Here is a 24,093-nt window from a genome sequence, read left to right as displayed (position 1 = left end):
AACGACGAAATTACGAGTAGAATTTCAAAACAGGTTGGTTTTACTTAGTACCCCTCTGTCCCATAATATTTGCCTTTTCGTGTTGTCCGCATTATAACTTATATGCATACTAAAAGGAGGGAATTTTACGAAAAGTCTTTTGCCATTTTTATATTTTTACATTTAAACGCCCAATTTTTTTTTTTTTTTTCTAATTTCAACATACGAACACGCATATACTAATGCACACACGTACGCACACAAGGACACATATAGAACAACACACAAATTCTACATTTTAAACTCTCGTTTGTAGGGGTGAGTTCGGGACGGGATTTCGGGAATTCGGGATTTTCGGGATCGGGATTTCGGGATTCGGGATAGAAATTTTAAATCCCAATCCCGTCCCATAATATTAAATCCCGGTAAAATCGGTATCTCTAAATATTTCGGGAATTCGGGATTGGGATCGGGAATCCCATATTTTGCCTAAAAACTAAGAAATATTGTTTTTTTTTTTTTTCCATTAGTATTATTTTATACATTAAACCAACTTGAATATATTATATACATACTATTATTATTGGACTATTTATTTTTACCACAAAACTTGGAACAAATGAAATTTGAAAAATTTAAAAATAAGTTGAAACGATATATTATATTGTTATTTCTAATCTCCTTGACAAATATATATATATATATATATATATATATATATATATATATATATATATATATATATATATATATATATATATATATATATATATATATATGTGTGTGTGTGTGTGTGTGTGTGTGTGTGTTTATTAGTTTTCTTTTTTCTTTTTTCCTAATTCGGGATTAAAATATCCCGATCGGGATTGAACCAATTCCCGAATCCCGATCCCGTATTTGTTCCTAATCCCGATCCCGAATCCCGTAATCCCGAATTCCCGAAGTTTTAATCCCAAATAGTAAAATTCTAATCGGGACGGGACGGGATCCCGAATCCCGATCCCAAAGTCCCAGCCCTACTCGTTTGTTTAGAGCTTTCTAACTCACATCTCTGGTTAAGTTCTCCATTAAAACTACTTGGAACGCATATTTGTTTGTTAAACTCTCGAAAGAAACTGAAAGATGTTTTTAAAACTACTTGAAATGCATATATTTATTTGCTAAAATCATAAAGTTATATCTCTAATTAAATCCAAGGAATTAATCTCTGCAAATTTCAACCCTAAGTCATGTACAAAAGCATACTACTCAAGATCTAAGCCCTAAGTTAGAGGGTGTTTGGCTAAGCTTATAAGATGTTAAAATGAGCTTATAAGATGTTTTAGAGCTTATAAGCTCTTCCAAAGTGTTTGGTAATTTTTTTAAAAAAAGATCTTATTTTTTTTAAAATAAGCTGTTGGAGAGCAAATAAGATCTTTTTAAAAAAGTACCTCTACCCCACCTTTTTATTTAAGATCTTTTAATGAGTAAAAATACGAAATAAGCTCATTATCCAAACACTCTAAAAATAAATCTTAAAAATAAGATGTAACAGCTTATCAGCTCTAAAAACATCTTATCAGACGTAAGAGCTTATCAGCTGTTTAAAATAAGCTTAGCCAAACACCCTCTTAGGTATCCAATTTTCCTTGTTTATTCTAGCACCAAGAGCCTTATTATATGTAAAAATTATCGGCTTAATCACACCTGGCACCTTGAAATATATTTTTTTGTAAAGAATAATAGCACCTTGCACCCTTAAAACACAATTAATCATTCTCCGTGCACCCTAGTGAGGATAATTTCATTTTTATTGCTTTTTATTTCTTTTTCTTTTCTTTTATAATTTTCGGGTTGCAAAATAACAAACTAAAATAATATTTTCATCAACATCCAACATAATTTCGAGCGTACAAAGTGCGGAACTTACACAATTAAATTAAGAGGCTTTTGTGCATAAGTCCATAACCAACCATCTTTATTATTCTATGTTCAGGGGTTTTACATCTCTTTGGACAATAAGCACATCCCTTTAATATGTATTATAAATAAAGGAAGAATTAATGTATATGACAAAATTACCCCCAATCTTTTACACTCAATTCTTAATTGTAACCTAATTTAATCAATTTTGACCACAAAAAATCAATTCTGACTTTTTTTTTTAAACTTTTCTTTTTCTGAAATTACTTTTTTGCCGCCGTTTTCCGGCGTTGACTTTTTTTTTTTGTTCTGTTTTTTTTTCTGTCGCCGGTTTCGGCGCTGACCGTCGGTCTCTGGCGTTGACTTTTTCAATTTTTTGTTCTGTCTGCTTTTTCCACCTCCGGTCTTCGAGGTTGACTTTTTTTAGTGTTTTTGTTTCCTAAATTTTTTATCCATTCGTTTACCCCCGTCGCTAAACGTTGACCGTAATTATACTGTCATTAACAATAATTATATTGTGACTGACAATATATTAACGTAATTATATTGTAGTTGACAGTAATTAACGTAATTGTACTGTCGTTGACAGTACATTTATGTAATTGTAATGTCGTTGACAATACAATTAGAGTCAGCGACAATATTTTTTTTTTATTTTGTTTTTTTTTTATTTTGTTTGATTTATTGACAAGTCAACGTAATTACATTACTATATATCTTTGGCAGTACAATAACTTTAAACACAATAATATTACTGTCAACCTTTTCTTGTTTTGTTTGAGTTGTCGATTGAGCAATGTAATAATACTACTGTCTACTATTGTAAAAACAATAATATTACTGTGGTTGACGCTAATACTACTGTTGTTACAATAATATTACTGTGAACAACACCATATTAATTTTTTTGGCTTTTTATATGTTTATCTTTGTTGAACGGTCAACATATTAATATTATTTTGTTACACAATAATAATGAATTTTGTTGTGTTAATATTATTGTGCTAGAGATTAAATAGCAATATTATTGTGTTCAACTGTAGTATAGTTAATAGTAATGTGTTTAACAATAATATAGTTAATATTACTGTCAACCACAACAATATTGTTGTGTAAACGGGGGCAAAAAGATGCTGAAGGAAAAAAAATAGAAAAAGTGAACGCTGGAAACCGGCGGAAAAATCAGGAATAAAAAATAAAGTCAACGCCGAGACCGGCGATCAACGGCAGCGAAGGACAAAATTTTACTCAAAATTGTGTTTTTGGTCAAAATTAAATAATTTGTGAAATTTGGGGTCAAATTGAGGTTACATTAAATTAATGGATGAACTTGGAGCATATTAAAATTTTGAGTTGTATTTTACTCTTTTACAAACCTCTAGACAATGTGTGGATGTTTTTGTAAAAAACATTTTTGTGTGAACTCGTTTATAAATAAGTACCAACTGATGGCCTTATTTGTAAAATGTTGTAAGATTAAATAAACTTTTATCGCTAAGTTATTCTATTCATGGATCTTTTATTGTAATTGGTGAAAATATTTTGTAGAAATATTTGAAGAAATGTGATTTTCAGATATCGTGACAAAAAAAAATTGATTTGACATTTGGCATCCTAAACATCTACCATTAAAAATATTAAATTATCTTAATTAACTTTAAAAATTCATTGCAGGGGCATTATGCAAGATTTATTGTTTTTTAGTGTGCAAGTGCTATTAATTTTTCTTAAGGATGCAAAGTACTAAAATGCTATATTTCAGGGGTGCAAAGTGGGATTAAGCCAAAATTATCATCCCTCAATTCTCCCCCAACAGTCAACACCCTAACAAAGCAATTATATTTTTATTTACGTACTGTATGTGATCAAAGTCACATGATCGATCTTTACACGTCATCACAATATATTTTATTTAAATTTTTTTTTCTGAATATTCGAGTAATTAAAAATTAGTAGATTAATTCGTTTAGGGTTTCGAGTGTTAATTAAGCCACTAAATTATTCTCCCTATCAATTTAGTGTTTCCTAACAATTTTTTTTTTCCTCTCTCAACTTTTCAAGCTCGATGGATACGAATCGAGTCGGCACTAATTCCGAGGTGAGATTTATACAAAGATTAATGCTCTTTTTTTCTCAATTGTTTTAATTTGGATCATTCTCCCAAATTAATTTTGTTTGCCCGATACGATTATATATAATTTGTAGATACGAATTGACGATACATACATTCGTCTTGTTAATTGATAGTGTGTGCTAAGACAATTAACAATATACTTAATGGCTATTATCTTGTTTATATAAACAGTGTGATACGATATGCATTGGCCGTGAAGACGATCGGATAAGTCGATTGCCCGACGAAGTCCTCGTCGAAATCCTATCTTCCCTATCCCTAAAGGAATCCGCGCGCACGAGCGTTCTCTCGTCTCGTTGGACGAACTTGTGGAAACACACCACTCGTCTCTACCTAGACATGGATGGTGGGTCGTCGTCGTGGGGTAAGACGAAACACTTTAAGTTCCGGCCAGTTTTAATGAGACGCAACACGAGTTGCAAATACGTGCGCTGGGTGGACCGAGTCCTCGAATCGCACAAATGCATCGTCTTGAAAGAATTCGCAATCTGTTCTTATCTAGGGTTACAACACGAGGAGCCAATCACTCGATGGCTCGAGTATGCGTTCGCCCGACAAGTTCGGAGCCTCGAGTTGAACCTCGAACCTTGCTACGATGACCCCATGTACGGTCTCCCTAGGGATCTTCTCGTCGCGGAGGGTTCCCGATTCAAGTCAATCGAAGCGTTGACTTTTAAGGACGTTAGCTTGAGCGAAAAGGATATTGACTTCTTCTTGCGAAACTGTCCCCTGCTCGAAGAGTTGATCGTGTTCAACTCCCCGGAGCTGTCGGATCTCGAAGTCTGCGGCCCGTCGCTCGCGTTGAAGCACTTGGAGATAGTTTTCTGCCGGAATTTGAAATCGTTTCGAGTTTCCACGCCGAGGCTTGCGCGTTTTTGGGTCGCGACGTACGACGGATTGTTGATTGGGAACTTGCCGATGCTGGTCGAGATTCGTACTCAGTGTAGAGACGATGACGTTCGCTTGGGACATTTGTTTTCGACACTTTCGACCAGTTCGCGATTGGAGACTCTTCGTCTGAGGCTGCTCCAATCACCGGTTGTTTATTAATTTTTATTAATTTTTTTTTTTTTTCGGGTGTACTTAACGATATTTGTGATTGATTTCGCAGGAAATGCATGAGCTGCACAATCTTTCTCTACTGCCTAAACTGAAGAAGATGGTCATAGAATATATTGAAGATGGCCGCCGAAATATTTTTCGACTCTCTGATTTGATAAGGGCATCGCCTTTCTTAGAGGAATTTGTTCTAAAGGTACGCAGTTAAACCTCTATAAATTAATACAGGTTCAGGACTAGCATAATTCTATTAATTTAACAAGATTATAATAATTTAATATATTTTCACCAAGTCGGAACCAGAAAAAAAAAAATTTATTCAAGCGAAGTTATTAATTTATCGAACTTCTACTGTATGTGATTATTTGTTTTCTCCCTAATGCAGTATAAATGTGCGTATATTCCGAATAACGAAGTGGAGGAGGCTATAGTGTCGTCTCCACACCACCACCTTAAGGTGGTGAAATTTTCCGGAGGTTTTGGTCGGACTAATTATCTTCGATTTGTCGACTACATTTTGGAGAACTGTCTTGTGCTTGAGAAAGTAATTGTCGATCCGTGTTCCGGAACATTGAACCTTATGCTTGATAGTACAAATTTCGAAGAAAATGTAAGAAAGAAAGCAAAGCAACACTTTGAAGCACGAGTTCCTCAGCACATTGAATTGGTTTTTCTTTAAGTTGGATTATTTAGGCATCTTGCATTTTTTTTCATATTTAGATTGGATAATTTGCTCTATTTTTATTATGTTGAGTTGTTTTAATACAAAAACTAAGAAATACATGTTGCTGCCATAGTTAGGGTTCTAAAAATCGACCGAGGCGGTTCAAAATCATTTCGATTTTAGTGTAAAAATTTGAAAATTCGGATTTTGGCCTATAAGGCGGTTTTGGTAAAAAGGATGATTTATCAAAACTAGATTGTCAAACTCTTACGATTTACGATTCGGTTAATTGATTTGTTTCTTATTTTCAACATTCCAAATTTGAATCGTAGGAAAAATTAATTAGACCCGACTCCAATACTTGTTTTCTACTATTGCAATTTTATATGATCGAAGGCTTTGATTTCTTAGTCGATATGTTTTATTTGGACAAACTACAATTTCTCTTTTTTAATAGTTGCCCAATTTTTACAGTTTGATATTTTGGGGAAAAAAAGATCTAAAAAATACTTTTATATGGCCAAAAATTGCTCATTGTTCAAGATATTTCATTTTGAGGTATTATATGAAAATCTATGTTTTTTACTTATTAAAAAAAAAAAAAAAAATGATAATAGAACAATAACATTGTTGTTGATGAGTGAAGAAACACGTGTTGCACAAAGTTTGTTCTGTGTTCTTGATAAAAAAAATTACGAGATACGTAGAAGCAAAAAGAATTACGATTAGGAAGGCGAAAGGGGTCGAAAAAATACTTCTAGCAAATAAAATTATGAAAGATATTTTTGATAATAAAATTAAAGGACTTTTATTATTAAAAATAGAAAAAGTTCGGGCATCTTTATATGTAAAGAACGAGAGGTCTAATTCTTCCTTTTATTCAAAATGCATAATCTCCGGTAAAATAGTACGGGTAAGCGAAGAAAGCAAACTGAAAACCCGAAAAACCAAGCCATTTCAAACCGTTCCGGACAACAAATTATATGTAAGGTTTTGTTATATTTGAAAAACTGAATTATTCGGTTCATACGGTGCAAAGGGTGAATAACCAAAACGAAAAACCAAACCAAACCGAACCAAAACTGACTTTGTTTATGTTATATATATTATTTTACCTTGATTTTTGCTTTCTATCTTTCAATTACTAGTCTCATTTTAAGTATTTGTGCATAAATTGAGACATTAACACTTTAAGCATTTAGTAACTAAATCTTTATTTGAATTTGTGGGTTTAGTCATGTGGTCGATGAAAGTAGGACAAAATTTAAATGGAGTATAACACATCATAAATAATGTAAGTGAACAGATCATTATCATTAATAATGTAAGTCCTATGGAATTAAATATTTGATATTTCCGTTGCATTTTGGTTAGTTTATGAAGGTAATTGTAATATGATTCTTTTGTTTGTACAAATTGAATATGCAGTTACTCGTGAACAAAATAAATAATTGAACTGAGCCAAAAAAATTGAAAACGAATGAAACCGAAGTGATGAAAAATCGATATATGACGGTCAGAAGATAACCCCCTTGTGGGTTATGGGTAGCTTCCGTCAGTTTTTCGGTCAAACTTAACTGCGTGTGTTAAACGTCAAAATAATTTTTTTGCAGATGACCCCCTTGTGTTTTTATTTTCCCTTTAATTTATGCAGATAACCCTCTTGAAGTTTGACACACGCGTTGACGGAACACTAACGGAAGCTACCCCACATAAACCGCAAGGAAATTGGTTATATGCTGATATTGCGAGCACAATGGGGTCATCTGCAAAATTTTGTAACCAATGGGGGGCTAAATGCTATTTACCGTAAAATTTAATGTTTAATTTAAATTAAACGAAAAAAAAACACAATAAACCCATGTGGGTCAAGTTGATAATTACTATGTACTCGGGGGAGTGAAAAAAAAAATCATTCGCAACCAAAGATTCGTTTTTGTTTGCCGTGCGCCACCACACCTCTTGCTTCTTCATTCTTTACCGCCCAACTCCGGTGGTAGATCCTTCAGTATATTCCAGGATTTAAGCACCGATTACACACACCACACGCGCACACACACACGCGCTCGCGCGAAGGAAAGATGGTGAGTAAAACAGAGGAAGAACAAGTGAATAGATTGGAGAATCAAGTGGACAACGGCGGAGGCGGCGCGTGGGAGTACCTCTGTCTAGTCAGAAAGCTCAAGCTCCGCCGCTCCGATAAGGTCCTCAAGTACGGATTCTCAATTCTCAACGATTCCAAAAAGCGATCTGCTCTTGGCCCCGAAGGTATAATTTTATTCCAATTTTGTTTTTTTAATTTAATTAGCTGAATCTGTTTGTGGAAACAGATCGAGTTTTTTCGGAATTGGGGATGTTCGTGTAATAGAGATCTTATGATTTAGGGTTTGTTTATCATACAATTCAATGAAAACTAGTTACTGAAATTAGTATAATTTGATAGTTGTATCATCCAATCGCAATTAGGGGTGTTGTAATCATGCTTCTCAACTAACAGGAATTTCAAAGCAATTTTGTACATTGGCTAATTTGATATTTAGCTAATCGACCTCGTCGACATCTTACACTGATTCAATAGAAGATCTACAATTGACTTTCACTTTTGTAATCTCAAATCGAGGATTATTTGATGTTTTTCTTGTGTGGTCTATAGTGTTTAAAAAATGTTTTTTCTTTTAGTATATGAATTGTTGGATTGACTTTTTTCTCCGTATTGATTGATGTAGAATGGACTTTATACGAGCAAGTAGCTATTGCTGCTATGGACTGCCAGCGTCTTGATTTGGCAAAGGTACGTATCTTATTTTTGTAAAAAAATATTGAATTTTTCTTTGTTTCATATTGCATGAAAATCAATTATATTCAGGACATTTTCGGTTGTTTCTACCTTCTGGATTTTCTTATAGTTGACTTTATCTAATCCATATGATTTTTTTTTTAAGTTCATATATGTAATGTGCTGTAAGTGTAACCCTTTCTGAGTTTCTAGAAGGGGAATTAGTACAACCAAATAGCTTAGTGCTTGGAACATTGATTTATTAGATACTCTATCTAGGCAGGACAATGATCTTTATGAAAAATTCAATCTTTAGTTTTAACCATTTTTTTTTTGGGCTGGAGTATGTGAAGTATGCCCTTATATGAGAAGGGATCTTGGTGGGAGTATGTGAAGTATATCAATATACGAGAATGGTTCTTATTAGTGAACTTGCTTTAGCTTGATTGCTCGACTATTGAAGAATGTGAAATCCCTTTTTGCAATCAATAGCTTTCTGGTTGTAAACAAATAGTATATGAGTGTGCCGGTGTAATTTCAAACTTATTTTCACTCGATTTGCCTTTCTGACTTGCATATTAACTCAATCCACTCAGAACAGCCTTCGTCTAATATTTGATGAGTTGGCTTCATGGATTTGATAATATGTGAACGCGCTGGATGTAATTTACCATTGAGTCCTCATAAGTTGTTATTCTAATGTTTAATTTACCATTCCATCCTTGACCTCTTCTTTCTTTACTTATCCTGTGATTATAACCATTATAAGTCAATCCACTGTTTTTCAGATAATAGAAAAGAAAAATATATGTGAACAATAGATTCAGTAGAACCCTTTTACTATGCTCTCTGATATTTAAGGCTATTTTCTTTTTATTGATTTTTTTTTACATGTAAAGTAAATATTTGGATTCAATATTTAATTGGTCTTTAACTGGCAATGGCAGTTAGTAGCACTCCTGCTATGGCATAGTTTTGTTCTTGGGTTATAAACTGTTCTACATTGTGTCGAGAACTGTGAAATATTTGGATTTATATGTTAACCGGTGACCTCATTTGCAGGAATATATCAAGAACCTGCAAAAAAAATTTCCAGGGAGTAAAAGAGTTGGTGAGTTTAACTAAACAGATAATATATGTATTAATCCATTTATTCTGTGTACCTAAATTATTTTCACCATTTCTTCCTTTCTAATTTATTTCCATGGTCAAATTATATATGTAACTAGGCCGTCTTTGTAATATATCTAATTAGAAGAGTGAAATACAAGTTTATAGGCTTTTGGACATTAGCCAAATGGCTGTCCCACGTAAATATTTCCGTTTAATCTCTCTTAAAGAAATGAATATGTGATATACTGTAGTCAAACCCCTTAAATAACTCAACTACTCACGTCATCTTTAGCCTTTTGAGGCTTAATCGCGCGCAAAAGGTGGTCTTGTTTTATCTTTTAGCGTTTTGGGTCTGGTTTTGATGTTAGTCTTAGGTAGCTTTTTCTCTATGTATGTGGAGTAAGTTCTTTGCTATTCTTCCCTTGAACCTAATTTGGTTTGTGCAGGCAGGCTGGAGGCAATGTTGCTTGAAGCCAAGGGGTCGTGGTCAGAGGCCGAAAAGGCTTACTCAAGCCTTCTAGAAGAAAACCAATTTGATCAAGTACGTGGATAAATTTTAATTTATCACATAATATTCATCATAACGAGAGTACATTCCAGAATTCATGTACAGAACTTACGTATATCTTATCTGTACTTGTGGAGAATGGATGGATGTTCATACATACGATACCCACATTATTTTGTAATTCGATACGCAGGTAATTCACAAAAGAAGGGTGGCGATGGCAAAGGCGCAAGGCAATATTTCAGGGGCAATTGAGTGGTTGAACAAGTACCTCGAGACGTAAGAGAATCCAAAAAGAGTCGTTCTTGATTAATTTGAAAACTTTCGAGTAAATAGTATTAACTGTTTGGTTTTTATCCAGATTCATGGCAGATCATGATGCATGGAGAGAACTAGCTGAAATTTACGTCTCTCTACAAATGTATGTTTTCCTTCTTCCTATTACTTATTGATCTGATGTGATAGTGGATGAACGGGAGGAGTAGTTGATCTTCTAGATAAATTACTAGATGATTATAAAATACCAGTATATTATTTATCTTTTTCTTTTAATTTTCTTTTGTTTTCTTGACTATGATTAGGTATAAGCAAGCTGCCTTCTGTTACGAGGAGCTGATCTTATCGCAGCCAACTATTCCGTTATATCACCTTGCCTATGCTGATGTAAGTAGCTTTCAAACTTTTCTTATTCTTTATAGAAAAATCGACTGAAATGAATGCTTGGTTTTGCTTTTAGTGTTTTGCCTTAAGTTGTGGAAATGTATAGATAAATGTGATATATACCATATACGTTTGGTTTTATTCTGCTAGTAATGTATCTTGGAGTGTAATAACTTGGTGTGCCAAATAGTCTTAGCTTTTAAGTGGCAAGCAAACTTATCTGCGTACACTAACGTTCCTGTAAAATGTGTTGTTTATTGGAGAAACAACACGGCATCTAATCAAAGAGTTTAAATCTGAACGAGAAGATGAGGAATATCACCTCTTTGAACACGATGCTCTATTTAAAAATCACAATTTTGAAAATTGCCGATGCTCTATCAGGTGAAGAAGCTATTTACGAACATACTTAACAATACTCTGTCTATCCCAAAATGCAGCTCCATTTGTTAGAGTACAATTTCAAACTGTTGGACAAACATATGACATTGATACATTACTAACAGTAGATATGCTTCCTTGTTTTAGTCCCTCTATTCCTAATTGTAGCTCCATTTTTTTTTTAATCTTTTTGTTCGGCTCAATTAGGTGCTATACACACTCGGAGGACTTGAAAACCTTCATGCAGCAAAGAAATACTATGCAGCAACCATAGACTTAACAGGTGGCAAGAATACCAGAGCCCTTTTTGGCGTATGCCTGGTACTCTCTCTCTCCCCTCCCCCCTCTCTCTCTCTCTCTCTCTCTCTCTCTCTCTCTCTCTCTCTCTCTCTCTCTCTCTCTCTCTCTCTCTCTCTCTCTCTCTCTCTCTCTCTCTCTCTCTCTCTCTCTCTCTCTCTCTCTCTCTCTCTCTCTCTCTCTCTCTCTCTCTCTCTCTCTCTCTCTCTCTCTCTCTCTCTCTCTCTCTCTCTCTCTCTCTCTCTCTCTCTCTCTCTCTCTCTCTCTCTCTCTCTCTCTCTCTCTCTCTCTCTCTCTCTCTCTCTCTCTCTCTCTCTCTCTCTCTCTCTCTCTCTCTCTCTCTCTCTCTCTCTCTCTCTCTCTCTCTCTCTCTCTCTCTCTCTCTCTCTCTCTCTCTCTCTCTCTCTCTCTCTCTCTCTCTCTCTCTCTCTCTCTCTCTCTCCCTCCCCCCCCCCCCTCCCTCCCCCACCCCCCCCAACCCCCCACCCCCCACCACCCACCCCCACCCCCACCCCCCACCCCCACCCCCACCCCCCACCCCCACCCCCACCCCCCACCCCCCCCCACCCCCCACCCCCCCACCCCCCTCCCCTCCCCTCCCCTCCCCTCCCCCCACCCCACCCCTCCCCTCCCCTCCCCTCCCCTCCCCTCCCCTCCCTCCCTCCCTCCCTCCCTCCCTCCCTCTCTCTCTCTCTCTCTCTCTCCTCTCTCTCTCTCTCTCTCTCTCTCTCTCTCTCTCTCTCTCTCTCTCTCTCTCTCTCTCTCTCTCTCTCTCTCTCTCTCTCTCTCTCTCTCTCTCTCTCTCTCTCTCCCTCCCCCCCCCCCTCCCTCCCTCCCTCCCCCTCCCTCCCTCCCCCTCCCCCCCTCCCCCTCCCCCCCCCCTCCCTCCCCCTCTCTCTCTCTCTCTCTCTCTCTCTCTCTCTCTCTCTCTCTCTCTCTCTCTCTCTCTCTCTCTCTCTCTCTCTCTCTCTCTCACCCTCACACACACACACACACACACACTATTGAAAGCTTTAATAGTGGCTATATTTCTTACTTTCTCAACTGAATTTATTTATTTATTTTGTGCAGTGTGCATCTGCTATCGGGCAGCTGACTAAAGGACGCAATAAGGAGGATAAAGATAGTTCGGAATTGCCATCTCTCTCAGCAGTGGCTTTGGACAAAGTCTACAAGAAGCAATCTCCCACCAAAATTTCACTTCTGAGTTCCACGTTGAAAAGCTTGAAAATCTCGTTATGATTTCTACCAACTTCAGTTTTATTTTACTTTAGTTTTCGGTGATAGCTTTTGCATGCAATGCAGTCCTCACTTCAAGATAGGAACTGGAAACGACCTGTTGGACATCCGATTGTGTTTCTCTCTCTTACATTCTTAAATTTTATACTTGAGCAGATTAATTCAATGACTAGGACCGAGTCTTGAGTATTTATTTATATTCGAAAAATTTGACAAGTTTGTGAGCTGAAGTCGACCTTCATAAGGTGAATAAGTTCATATGGTTTTTGTACTTATAGATACGATTTAAACTTTTCCGTGCAATTATTTGTCTTTTAACTCAACGGTTGTGTAATGACTGAAGTAAGATCAATAGTGGATTTCTTTTATAAGCATTTTTTCGAGAATTTTCGTGAATTCTGAGCAAAGAAATTACAGTTTGTTTTATGCTACAGCCTAAATCCGGAGAACTTACCTGGATTATATCCTACATACAGATTATGCATGTATAATGGATCGATACATATTTTACGTGTGTATATATGTTTCGATAATTTTCATAAAGCATGATGTTGATTGCATTACTAAATCTTTCACAAAACAAATGAATGAAATCGAAATTAGAAATTGAACTGATTCACATCATAAATACATACAATGAAACATAATTTGTATCTCACATGATCAATAAATACAAAAAAAATAGATAGAATTACACAAAGTGCACGTGGGAATCTACTTACACAACAAGACAATGGAAATTCAGACAATTACATGCAATGTATGTATGTATATATCTATGTATCTCCCATAAACCTGCTGTTGCAAAACCACCTCAGAACAGAGGAAGAAACACTGGAAATCTCAAGGTCTGAATTTATTTCTTTTTCTCAATGTACAATATTGCATGCTAGTTCCATCCTCCAAAAGTCGAAGTACGATTTCCGTGCATTCCTCGAATACGGTGAGAACATATAGATAGCCCTGCATTTTATATGTAGTTGTTAGAAAAGAAAATCCAAAACGTACATTTCTCGTTGTTTGGTATTGCATAATATCTAGTCGTAACAAAATATTATGTAACAGTAGTTATATGCAAAGTTTATACGTACATATATATAGAGTATATATACCTCTAGAATAACTCATTGTCTGCGGGGTGTGCAAGAACTCCATCATCGGTCCAACTTACATCCTTTGCATTTGTTTCTTTTCCAATTAGTTCAAGAGGAGCATCCAACGGCGGAGGGCTCTGCATAAAAAGAAAATAAAAATCGAGACTAAGTTAAGATTTATCATTATTATCAAAGCCGTTTTTTTTTTAGATAAAATTCAAAGTGTTTATGTTGGATAAAATAAAGTTAGGAGTGTGGAAAGATAGATACCATGCAACGAATGAGAGGCCAATTAATCTCACGGAAAAAAGGGTGTTCCTTAATCTCGTTCGCACCACTGTTCGATCCTAAACGGGAAGCTGGATCTCGATTTAACAATGAATTAATCAGTTGCCTAGCTGCAAGAGATACCTGTGAAATAAAAAACAAAAAAATAATAAACTAAACGGCATTTTGGTGAGTTAAAATATTAAATACTAGTGATTAAAATATTTGATTTTACCGGAATACTACTCGGGAAGGTGAGGTCTTTGTGCAAGATGTTGCCAAAGGTTTTCTGCCGATTCTTTCCCCTAAACGGTGTACGACCGTAAAGCATCTCGTAGAGTAATATACCTGCATTTTCAAATATTATAAGATTAATGAGAAAAAAAAACATTTAAGCTAAATTAAGTCGCGTTATAAAGATAAACGAGCCACGAAAAAAATAAGAAAATATGGAAATTTAATTCAAGAATATTTAATTGTGATGAACTTACCAAGAGCCCACCAATCTATGGCACTACTATGAGCTTCACCTGTAATGATTTCCTGCAAATCAAAATCATAATTAGAATTAATTTTCGAAATATCTTCTTAATGTTAATTCAAATAACTTAAAAAATAAAATAAAATATAATCGACGATTATCTAAAGCAAATATACCGGTGCAATATATTCTTCAGTTCCAACAAAAGAATTCGACTGAGTATTCGGTTCTGCAAAAAATATGGGAGGTGGTTGACTCCTTGATCTTCTGTTCTTCGACGGAGGATGCTTTATAACCTGTAAGAATATTCTCACTTCATTAATAAAAATATCGATGTCGAATTTCTTGATTTTGAATATGTAATAGTATTAAATATTAGAAGATCGTAAACAGAATTTAATAGTGGATTTTTGTCATTGCATTAAATAAAAACATCAATAATATAACTTCGATGTAGGAAATGATTTAAATTAAGTGCAATAGAACAAAGATAGATATATCACATACTTGAGGTTTACAAGCTGTCTTAAATGACAGATCGAAGTCGGTTAAGACAACGTGCCCGTCGTTCTGAAGAAGAATATTTTCGGGTTTCAAGTCCCGATAAATTATTCCTGTTACAAACAAACGAACATAAGAGAAATTTAATAAAAATCAGTGATAAATATATTTAAGCAAAAAACACATGCAGTTAAACTAATAACCTCATTTATTTACTACTTTTTTTTCAATTAATCATGTTTATGTTACCAACCAATCAAGGCCCAAGAGTAATATATATATATATATATATATATATATATATATATATATATATATATATATATATATATATACAAAATCGTCGACTACATGAATTACCTAAACAATGAAGATATTCCAAGCCGATGACAACCTCTGCTGCATAAAACCTGGAAATAATGACATAAAATTCATATTAAGTCAAACAAACATAACCGTAAAATATTTCAATTACCAGGTGAATACTCGATAGATGTTTCGTAAAATTAATTAAATAAATTACCTGGCTGAGTCCTCTTTAAACATTTTTAAGGGCTGTTTGTCAAGCAATGCAAACAGCTCTCCTCCCGGACAAAAATCTGTTATCAAACAAACATGTGTAGGTGTCTGCACAAAAAAGCGGACGTTTTTTTTTTGTTAGATATAATTTTTAGTAATATAAGAATAGATTTCGAGGTTCGAAAAAAACGATAGTAACCTGAAAAGAGCTGTAAAGTGAGGGAAGAAACGGATGGTCAAGGAGTGAGATAATTTCTCTTTCAATACATGCTCGATGAACCTGCAGTGTATATATATATATATATATATATATATATATATATATATAGAAATGGAAGCTTTTTAAATAAAATACTCATTTTTATACTTCGAAAAATTTCTAACCATTTAATTTTTTCTTTAAATACTTAAAGAGAAACGGAACTTAGCTTCTTAAAAAACAAACGCTTTTTTTAAATTTAGATTTTCACACACTTTAAAACATGTTATCGACAACATATTTATAATAAACATATTCGAATAATAAAGGAAAGTAATTGGTTGACCGATATACCTTGTTACGGTTAAGCATCATTGCTTTATCCATTGCCTTCATCGCAAAAAGTTGACCGCTACCAATTAATTCCACCAAATGAACACTGCAACAAAAAAAAAAAAATTATTGAATCAGAAAAACTCAATAAGTTAAACGATGTATGTAATGACGGCTATATATATATATATATATATATATATATATATACCTGCCAGTATCTCCACAACCCAAAGGACGAATCGGTTTGAAGTGATTCAATCCAATTTTTTCACCCGTTTCAGTGATCTACATAAGATACAAAAGACATATCTATATCAATAAAATTTACAAATTAATTAGATTTTCTGTTATTATTTAAAGTTGACTTACGAATAATTGTTAAAAAAAATAAAAAATAAACCTTTTTTATTGCTATCCATGCAACACTTTCCCTCTTGTGTGGTTTCGGGAATACAGGTTGTGAATGTAAAGCCCACAGGTCCTCTGGTCTCTGAATAGTTACACATTATATATTTTACGTCAGAAAAAAAAAAACAGACCTTATAACGCGTGCATTCAAACTAGTCCACCAAAATTCGATACATACAAGTCGAGGTAAACATTTTTTTTTTGATATATACAATTTTTCTTTTTTAAGGATAGAGAGAAAAGAATACCTTACCGAGTTGGCATCAGGAAGTTCTCTTACAGCTTCATCGACATTTTCGGCCGTAGCTTTGACCTGGTCAAGAATTTTTTTTTAGCTCAATATGACAACATTTTTATTTACTTATATTTTATTTTGAGCAAAACTGAGAAATAAACGAAAAATTATACCAACTTAGCGCTCTGTTGCTCTGTTCTTTCGGATAAGCGGTTCCTCAGTGGTTCCAAATTATCACTTCCATCGAGTTGTACTCCAATAAAGTATTGCAACTCCCCCTAAAAAAAATGTCATAATAATCAAATGAATTTAAATAATTTCTTTAATTTAAAATAAAGAGAATATTTTGGCAATGCAAATGCCCACCTTCTGATCACGCATGGGTTGCAAGTGGAACAAATTCCAGAATTTCTTCCCTGAAATATTTTTCGATTTCGAATAACAGATAAGTCCAAGTTGAGTTGACTTTTTTTATTGCAAAAAAAAAGTGAAAAAGACGTAAAATTTGAACATACCACTCTTTGTGTAATTAATCAATTGAACGGTAATTTCCCTTTGTTCCTTTATAGCATCCCTAATCTTTGACACAGTCCCTTGATCGGTTTCTGGTCCTTGAAGAAACCTGTGTACGTAAAGAAACAGATTAAATTTCAATAAAAGATTCATAAAACACGAAAATCGCATAAATTACCATTTTTTATAGTTTTTAATGCATAAATTACACGAACAAATAAAAAAAAAATTAAAAATTTAAACCGATAAATTCAAGAAAACATATGAAATAACATTGATATGAAACCTGCAATTCCTTCCCAAAATTTCTTCACGCGTAAACTCAGTCAGTTCAAGAAAGCTGTCCGATGCAAATATCTGCAAGTTAAGAAATAAAAAATCATTCATAGAAATGTTACTAAAAGAACACGAAACAAAATTAAACAATGTTTTTAGTATTTTTTTTAATTGATCTTACAATAGGATTATCGGGGAGTCGAGGATCAGTAATAACAAAATTCTTCTCAATTCTTTCCAACGTTGTTGCTAAATCAATGCCTTGTCGAATATCTCTTTCTCTTTCAGCTCTCTCCCAACTATTTGTTCGTCCGTCGTCTTTTGTCATTATTATTTGTGGATCAATAGCTTCTTCATTTTCACTAATACCTGCATTGTTCGAACCCTTCCCTTTCAACCTGAATTTTTCCAAAAAAAATATATATACACACACAACACTTTAGCACAATCGATTGCTATTTAATTTCACATTTACCAAGTTCGATATTTCCAACAAAAATTCCGAAGCAAAATCGCATCAATATTAAGCTGAGAAAGCATGCATATATTTAAAAAAAAAAAAAAAAAAAAAAAAAAAAAAAAATCCTCTCACCCCATTAATGAAACTCGTGTAGACTTTCTCGACTTGTTGTTTGCTTCACTACGAGAACCCGAACGAGATAAGTTACTTTTGTTGCCCACCTCAGAGAATTTTCTGACGGGTGTACCTTTAATTCCCTGTGCAGCTTGTGCAGGTAACATATAATCGAGGTTTAACTTCTCATAATCTTGACTTTTAGAGCGTATGTGCGACTTTGGATCTTTAAGCGTTTGCACAACCTCCACTACCGAATCTAACGCCTCTTCCTTTTGACGAGCTGAATCAAAATTCAAATAAAATAAGCTACGATATTCCAAAAAAAATGATGTCAGTTTTTTTTTTTTTTTTAATTACCGTCATAACGAATTAACGATGTTGGTAATCCGTTTGGTCGAAGCTCTTTCTCGTTAACACCTTCAGTGTACTTGCTGACCTCAACCTGCATTCTGCCAATAAAAAAATGTGGACATCTTTTTAATTAAAAATTTCGAGAATTTTTTTTGTATCTATAAGTCAGAATGGGAAATATATATATATATATACATATATATATATATATATATATATATATATATATATATATATATATACATATATGTATATATATATATATATATATATATATATATATATATACATATATATGTATATACATATATGTATATATATATATATATGTATATATATATATATATATATATATATATATATATATATATATATATATATATATATATATATATATGTATATATATATATATATATATATATATATGTATATATATGTATATATATATATATATATATATGTATATGGGGATCAATTTTTTACCCAATGAATTTGATGGTCTTTCCTTTATCATCCTTTATCGGAGTGATTGTTAGAAGGTTCCAAAAAGGTGTGCCGTCTTTCTTGTAATTTAGAAGCCTCCCACAATAGCTTGTCCCCGTTTTTGCAGCATTTCGTATTTTGTCGACCTCTTTTTGATCTGTATCAGGTCCTTGAAGAAAACGGCTGAACCAAAAAACACACACACAAAAATCTTCAAATTTTTATTTCTAAATTCTTTTTAACAATTTAACAAAAATATCGAAAATAAATTTTTTAACTACTCACTTGATGCACATTGTCATACTTTTAAGTGGTGTTTGCAGAAGCTTTTGCAAACTAGCTTCTCTAGTGTACAAGCACTTACGTAACCAACTAACAAATGCATTTGATGTTTTTATCCTTATCTTCCTTATCCAAATTCCTTTTATTACGACAATTTAGACATTTCATCAAAATAAGCTAAAAATTAAAGTTTATTTGCAAACACCCCTAACTTTTATAAACAAGTGATTATTTCCAACTTTTACTTTTACGGAAGCTTTTGCAAAGAAACTCGTCTGGATTTTTCTTATCCAAATTCCATTTAGTACGAACAATTTAGACATTTCATCAAAACAAGCTAAAAGTTAAAGTTTATCTGCAAACACATCAACTTCTAAATTAAGGTACTTATAATTGAATTTTTCTTGTAATATGCAAACACCCCCCAACTTTTATAAATAAGTACTTTTTTTAAACTTTTGCAGAAAACCATCTTATAGCATAAAAAATTGAACTAAAAGCAGTAAATAAAAAATAAATAATAAAAAAGAAAAAATATCTCACCAATTCCGTCCAATAATCTCTTTCGAAGAATAACCAGTCATCGTGAAAAATCCGCTACTCGCATACATAATCGGACAATCGGGCTTCGTAGCATCGGACACAACAAATGTCTGTTGAAGTGTAGCCAAAGCATCCTTAATCTCCTGAGACACCCTCGGAATCTCCGAACCAGCGCTGGATTCCTCAGACATTCTCGATCCCATAGAGAACCTATCTATCGAATCCTTAATTATCGCGTGGAAGCTTCCTTCCCCGACATCCGTCCGAACATTAAGCCCCCACTCCGCAGTCCGTTCCGCTATATTTGCCTCCGCCGCATTCTTCTCCTTTCTCGCCCTCTCGATTTCACCGTTACTACTCCCCGACGGTTCGAACACGTCGATCGATCGCCTCGGCGCTGTTGCACTACTACTACTCGACGGCTCCATATTTTTCCCCAAATTGCACTTATCAAAAGAGCATCATTTTCCTCTTCTTCTAATATTTTTCTGTTCCAATACACAAAGTACTGACGAATCAAACAAAATCGTAAAATCTAGGGCAAAATTGAAAAAAACGATGGAATCGTGCAATTTCAATCAATCAATCAGCACAGCATAATCAATCGTACAATTGCAGCTTGAATTGAACGTATAATTGGTGTAAACCGACATAATCGATATAAAAAAAAAAAAATTGAAAAATTAAGAGAGAGAGAAAAAGGTACCTGGAATAAACGTGAAGAAGAAGAAGGGAAAGGAAGGAAAAGATAAGTAGAGAGATAGAGTTCACAGAATAAATGGGAGTGAGAGAGAGAGAGAGAGAGAAGCTACTCCAAGTTCAAAATTTACGTGGCCATATTCTGCAACACCTGTGTTTTTTTGTGTGTGTGTGTGTGTTTTCGTACTAGTGATCCCCCCAATTACCCCACCCCCACCCCCACGGCCACCACCCACCCACCCCCCACCCCCACGGCCATCACCTACCCCCAGCGGCCGCCCCCAACGCATCCACACCAGGAGACTGAAATTGGCGCTCGAGTTCAGAGTTAAAAAAGAAGACATGGGAAAAGACCAAATTATCCCCCAACTAGTACAGCATTGTTGAATAGTAATTTAAACTTACCGCCGCTTCACAAATTTCCAACGGAATTTCAAAAGCTTTCAATAGTGTTTTTGCAAATGTTTTTATAAATAAATTATGATTTTTTTTTTCTTCACATAATTTCTTTTTAGGTGTTTGCAAAATAAGTGTATATTTTTGTTTCTCTTAAAATAAGTTGTTTTAAGCTATAATTTTAAAAGCATACATGTACATGTTTTTTTCTATTTTATTTGATTTTTCAGAAAATTTGCAAACACCCTCAATTTTTAGAAATAATCACTTAATTCCACACCTAAGGTGGTGTTTGCAAAAACTTATTTATAAGCAGGTGTTAGTGATTGTGAGTTAAGTCGGTTTTAAGTGGTTATTTCTAAAAGTTAGCGGTGTTTGCAAATATTATGGAAAATGAACTTAAATTGAAAAAAACAGGTTTAGGGATGCTTTTAAAAAAATAGTTTAAAGCAGATTATTTTAAGAAAACCAAAAGCAAAAGCAAAAGTTGATTTTACAAACACCTATAAATATAGTATGAGCAATAAAAAGCTCAGAATCACTTTCAAAACGATTTTGCAAACACCACCTAAGGGGTGGAAGTCAGACGGATAATATATATATATATATATATATATATATATATATATATATATATATATATACATTTATTTATTTATTTATTTATTTATTAAGGTGGTGTTTGAAAAAGTTTATTTAAAAGCAGAAGTTATTGATTATGAGTTAAGTTGAAATTAAGTGATTATTATGAGTTAGTTGAAATTTACTTAGAAATCAACTAAAATAGAAAAAGCAGCGGAATCGGTGCTTTTAAAATTATAGCTTAAAGCAACTTATTTTAAGATAAGCAAAAATTAAAGTTTGTTTTGCAGAACACCTAAAACCAGATTATGTGCAGAAAAAAAAAAATCATTATCTACTTTCAAAAGCTTTTACAAACACCACCTAATTCCAATTTCATAAAAAAGAAAATTTGAAAAGATCAGAAACCGGAATTTCGGAAATTGAATGCAAAAAGTTGTTCCGTAATTGATTTTTTAAATTGGAGTCGACGGAATTTGGAAAGTTTAAATTTTTAATTGGAGTCACCTCTAATATGAAATATATAATAATGTTGATATTATAAGTATAACTTTTGAAACATAATAGGATTTTTTTGGAAATAATTTTGGAATCGGAACGGATATCGGAATCTAATGTGTATTACAATTTCGCTCCTGGTAAAATCGGAAAAAAGTGGTTCAATTAAGGTTCGATTGATGAAATTGGAGTATCATATTTTGATGGTTATTTTAGTTTCTTTTAAGGGTTTGTCCTTTTTGGTAAAATAATTTTCAGTGTGCAACGATTTGCAAATAAATAGTTTTCAATGTGGTAATAACTTATAAGATGTTTGACATTTATTATTCATTTATGGGTTTGATAAATTAATCATCAATTAAAGTGATTTTATTTTTAATGTCTGGTGTCAACTTATGATACACTAGTTGTGTGGCTGATAATTTTTTATACCTTAATATTCATGATGTATTTTTACACTTAAAGAGGTGTAGTATTCAAATACAAACTCACTTTCAATTATTATTAAAGGAGAAATTTTGGGTTTTGAATTATCAAAAAGTCAAGGTTCTAATAAGCGTGAGTCGGTTAGGAGGTTGTTAGGCACCGCATCATGATTAATCGGTGATAAATCGGAAGTAAATTAATTTTTCAAACTTGATATCATATATTTATAGACAGTATTTGTAAATATTCAAAACATGTATAAAGAAATATTTCAACATGATTATATACATTATTTATATATTCTAATCAAGTAACAAAAGTTTCATAATAACAAGATCATTATAGCATATTTAAACATGATTTATCTATGTAGCATTGCCGTCGGTTTTGGCTGTTGTGAGTGAGTGCGTCGTTGCTTTCTTTCTTACGGGAAGAACAAAGTCGAGAGATGGAAGAACTGAACAGTATGACGGGTTTGAACTAAGAATCCGTATTTATTTTTAATTAAAAAACATTAGATTTGAAAAATTAATGTTTACCTCGAAGGTTTGACCTGTCTCCGACTCCTCACATGCCAAAACATAATTTTTCAGACCTCGGTGATCAATTAATCGGCCGCTTCGATCGACTTTTAGAACACTGCAACACATAGTTTAACTATTTGATACATCATTTGTTAGGAAATCCTACAAATTTTGGATGACGCGGGTCTCTAAACTCTGCAGCAATTTCTCGGCATTAACTAGTAAAGAAGGGTATTTTGGTCTAACAATATCGATTTTCCTAAAATCAAGACATTTATTGACTTTCCTAAGATTTGCAAACGACACCTATTCAAAAAACGGAGAAAATAGTATAGTTTATTAATCTCGTCCTTTATCAACATCAATTGTGTAGACATTAGTGAGTTGAGGACATTTTAGTAAATGCACAAACAAACGGATTTAATGAAGGCAACGAATATTTGCAAGACGAAAATTACTAAGTGTAAGACCTTACTTCATGCAAGACCAAAATATAAATAAATTTACTAAGATCAAGACTGGAAATTACAAATATAACCCCAATAATAATTTAGATATTATTAATTTAAATTAACCTAATTGCTATTGCAAGACCAAAAAAAAAATACAAAAAATTTTTACCAACATCTTCTTCACCCTCATTTTACACATTTTTTTCCACAAAAAATCTTCCATATTCTCCAAAATCCTTATCACATAAAACCCTCAAATCTTTACTAAAACTTGAAAAGAAGGACATTATGGATACACAAGACATAAATATGGAGGATTCTAAGGTCGAAGAACACAAAGAGGTAATAAATATTGTACTTTGTGATCGTTTTTCTCGTTTTTCGCACCTCATTTCACGTATAAAAAATTCGACATGTACAGGTCGAAATATCCGCTTAATATCGACACAGTAGTGTCGAAAATTTCAACATAATTCGACACTCCTTAACTGTCGAATTATATTGAAATTTTCGACATTCTGGTGTCGAATTATATTGAAAATTTCGACATTCTGGTGTCGAATTATATTGAAATTTTCGACGCTGGTGTGTCGAATTTTCAAAAATCGACACCAGTATGTCGAAAAATTTCCAAAAAATCGACAAGTACAGGTCGTTTTTTGTAAAACCGCAACTCCTTCAACAATAGTGCTACAATCGAACCCTAGAATCATTAATTATGTTCTAAAATGACTTGAA

The 24,093-nt window shown here is 33.6% G+C and overlaps 3 protein-coding genes across 4 annotated transcripts; 2 read left to right on the top strand and 1 right to left on the bottom strand.

Annotated features, from left to right (window-relative positions):
• The first annotated feature begins 3,847 nt into the window (after positions 1–3,847).
• On the top strand, positions 3,848–5,873 carry LOC105964140 (F-box/LRR-repeat protein At3g26922). The gene is made up of 4 exons (XM_088814461.1): positions 3,848–3,979; positions 4,187–5,053; positions 5,127–5,270; positions 5,460–5,873. Exons 1-4 carry the CDS (start codon positions 3,947–3,949, stop codon positions 5,751–5,753), a joined length of 1,338 nt encoding a protein of 445 aa, XP_088670587.1. The 5' UTR covers positions 3,848–3,946; the 3' UTR covers positions 5,754–5,873.
• Positions 5,874–7,586: 1,713 nt separating this feature from the next.
• LOC105964141 (Protein prenylyltransferase superfamily protein) lies at positions 7,587–13,091 on the top strand. The gene is made up of 9 exons (XM_088812899.1): positions 7,587–8,006; positions 8,465–8,529; positions 9,577–9,625; positions 10,074–10,168; positions 10,329–10,414; positions 10,497–10,556; positions 10,717–10,798; positions 11,384–11,497; positions 12,545–13,091. Exons 1-9 carry the CDS (start codon positions 7,820–7,822, stop codon positions 12,713–12,715), a joined length of 909 nt encoding a protein of 302 aa, XP_088669025.1. The 5' UTR covers positions 7,587–7,819; the 3' UTR covers positions 12,716–13,091.
• A 227-nt stretch (positions 13,092–13,318) lies between these two features.
• On the bottom strand, positions 13,319–20,696 carry PHOT2 (phototropin 2). 2 transcript variants are annotated; one of them, XM_088812897.1, is made up of 24 exons: positions 20,485–20,696; positions 19,779–20,266; positions 18,954–19,136; positions 18,476–18,567; positions 18,134–18,398; positions 17,723–17,939; positions 17,552–17,622; positions 17,268–17,374; positions 17,119–17,168; positions 16,926–17,030; positions 16,771–16,830; positions 16,510–16,599; positions 16,318–16,394; positions 16,128–16,212; positions 15,774–15,854; positions 15,579–15,682; positions 15,416–15,465; positions 15,062–15,168; positions 14,731–14,850; positions 14,565–14,616; positions 14,309–14,421; positions 14,077–14,217; positions 13,825–13,943; positions 13,319–13,675 (listed from the first exon to the last, which is right to left on the bottom strand). In XM_088812897.1, exons 2-23 carry the CDS (start codon positions 20,204–20,206, stop codon positions 13,827–13,829), a joined length of 2,715 nt encoding a protein of 904 aa, XP_088669023.1. In that variant the 5' UTR covers positions 20,207–20,266; positions 20,485–20,696; the 3' UTR covers positions 13,319–13,675; positions 13,825–13,826. The 2 variants fall into 2 exon arrangements, with proteins under 2 accessions (XP_088669023.1, XP_088669024.1); XM_088812898.1 differs by having other exon boundaries at positions 13,319–13,749; positions 13,800–13,943; positions 20,485–20,656.
• Between the last annotated feature and the right edge of the window lie 3,397 nt (positions 20,697–24,093).

Source organism: Erythranthe guttata, chromosome 14 (genome assembly GCF_056151865.1).
Source record: "Erythranthe guttata isolate IM_541 chromosome 14, IM_541, whole genome shotgun sequence".
Taxonomy (NCBI): Eukaryota; Viridiplantae; Streptophyta; class Magnoliopsida; order Lamiales; family Phrymaceae; genus Erythranthe; species Erythranthe guttata.
Note: the sequence above shows the minus strand (reverse complement) of the source record. Positions and strands in the feature narration are given on the sequence as shown.

Bases quoted from the DNA above. Each gene is read 5' to 3' on its own strand.
- LOC105964140 (XM_088814461.1), top strand. From the start codon at position 3,947: ATGGATACGAATCGAGTCGGCACTAATTCCGAG. The intron at 3,980-4,186 runs GTGAGATTTATA...TTATATAAACAG, and splicing joins GAGTCGGCACTAATTCCGAG to TGTGATACGATATGCATTGG. The intron at 5,054-5,126 runs GTTGTTTATTAA...TTGATTTCGCAG, and splicing joins TGAGGCTGCTCCAATCACCG to GAAATGCATGAGCTGCACAA.
- LOC105964141 (XM_088812899.1), top strand. From the start codon at position 7,820: ATGGTGAGTAAAACAGAGGAAGAACAAGTGAATAGATTGGAGAATCAA. The intron at 10,557-10,716 runs GTATGTTTTCCT...GACTATGATTAG, and splicing joins ATTTACGTCTCTCTACAAAT to GTATAAGCAAGCTGCCTTCT. The intron at 11,498-12,544 runs GTACTCTCTCTC...TATTTTGTGCAG, and splicing joins CCCTTTTTGGCGTATGCCTG to TGTGCATCTGCTATCGGGCA.
- PHOT2 (XM_088812897.1), bottom strand. From the start codon at position 20,206: ATGGAGCCGTCGAGTAGTAGTAGTGCAACAGCGCCGAGGCGATCGATC. The intron at 17,623-17,722 runs GTAAGATCAATT...CTTAACTTGCAG, and splicing joins GACTCCCCGATAATCCTATT to ATATTTGCATCGGACAGCTT. The intron at 17,031-17,118 runs GTGGGCATTTGC...CATTTTTTTTAG, and splicing joins AACCCATGCGTGATCAGAAG to GGGGAGTTGCAATACTTTAT.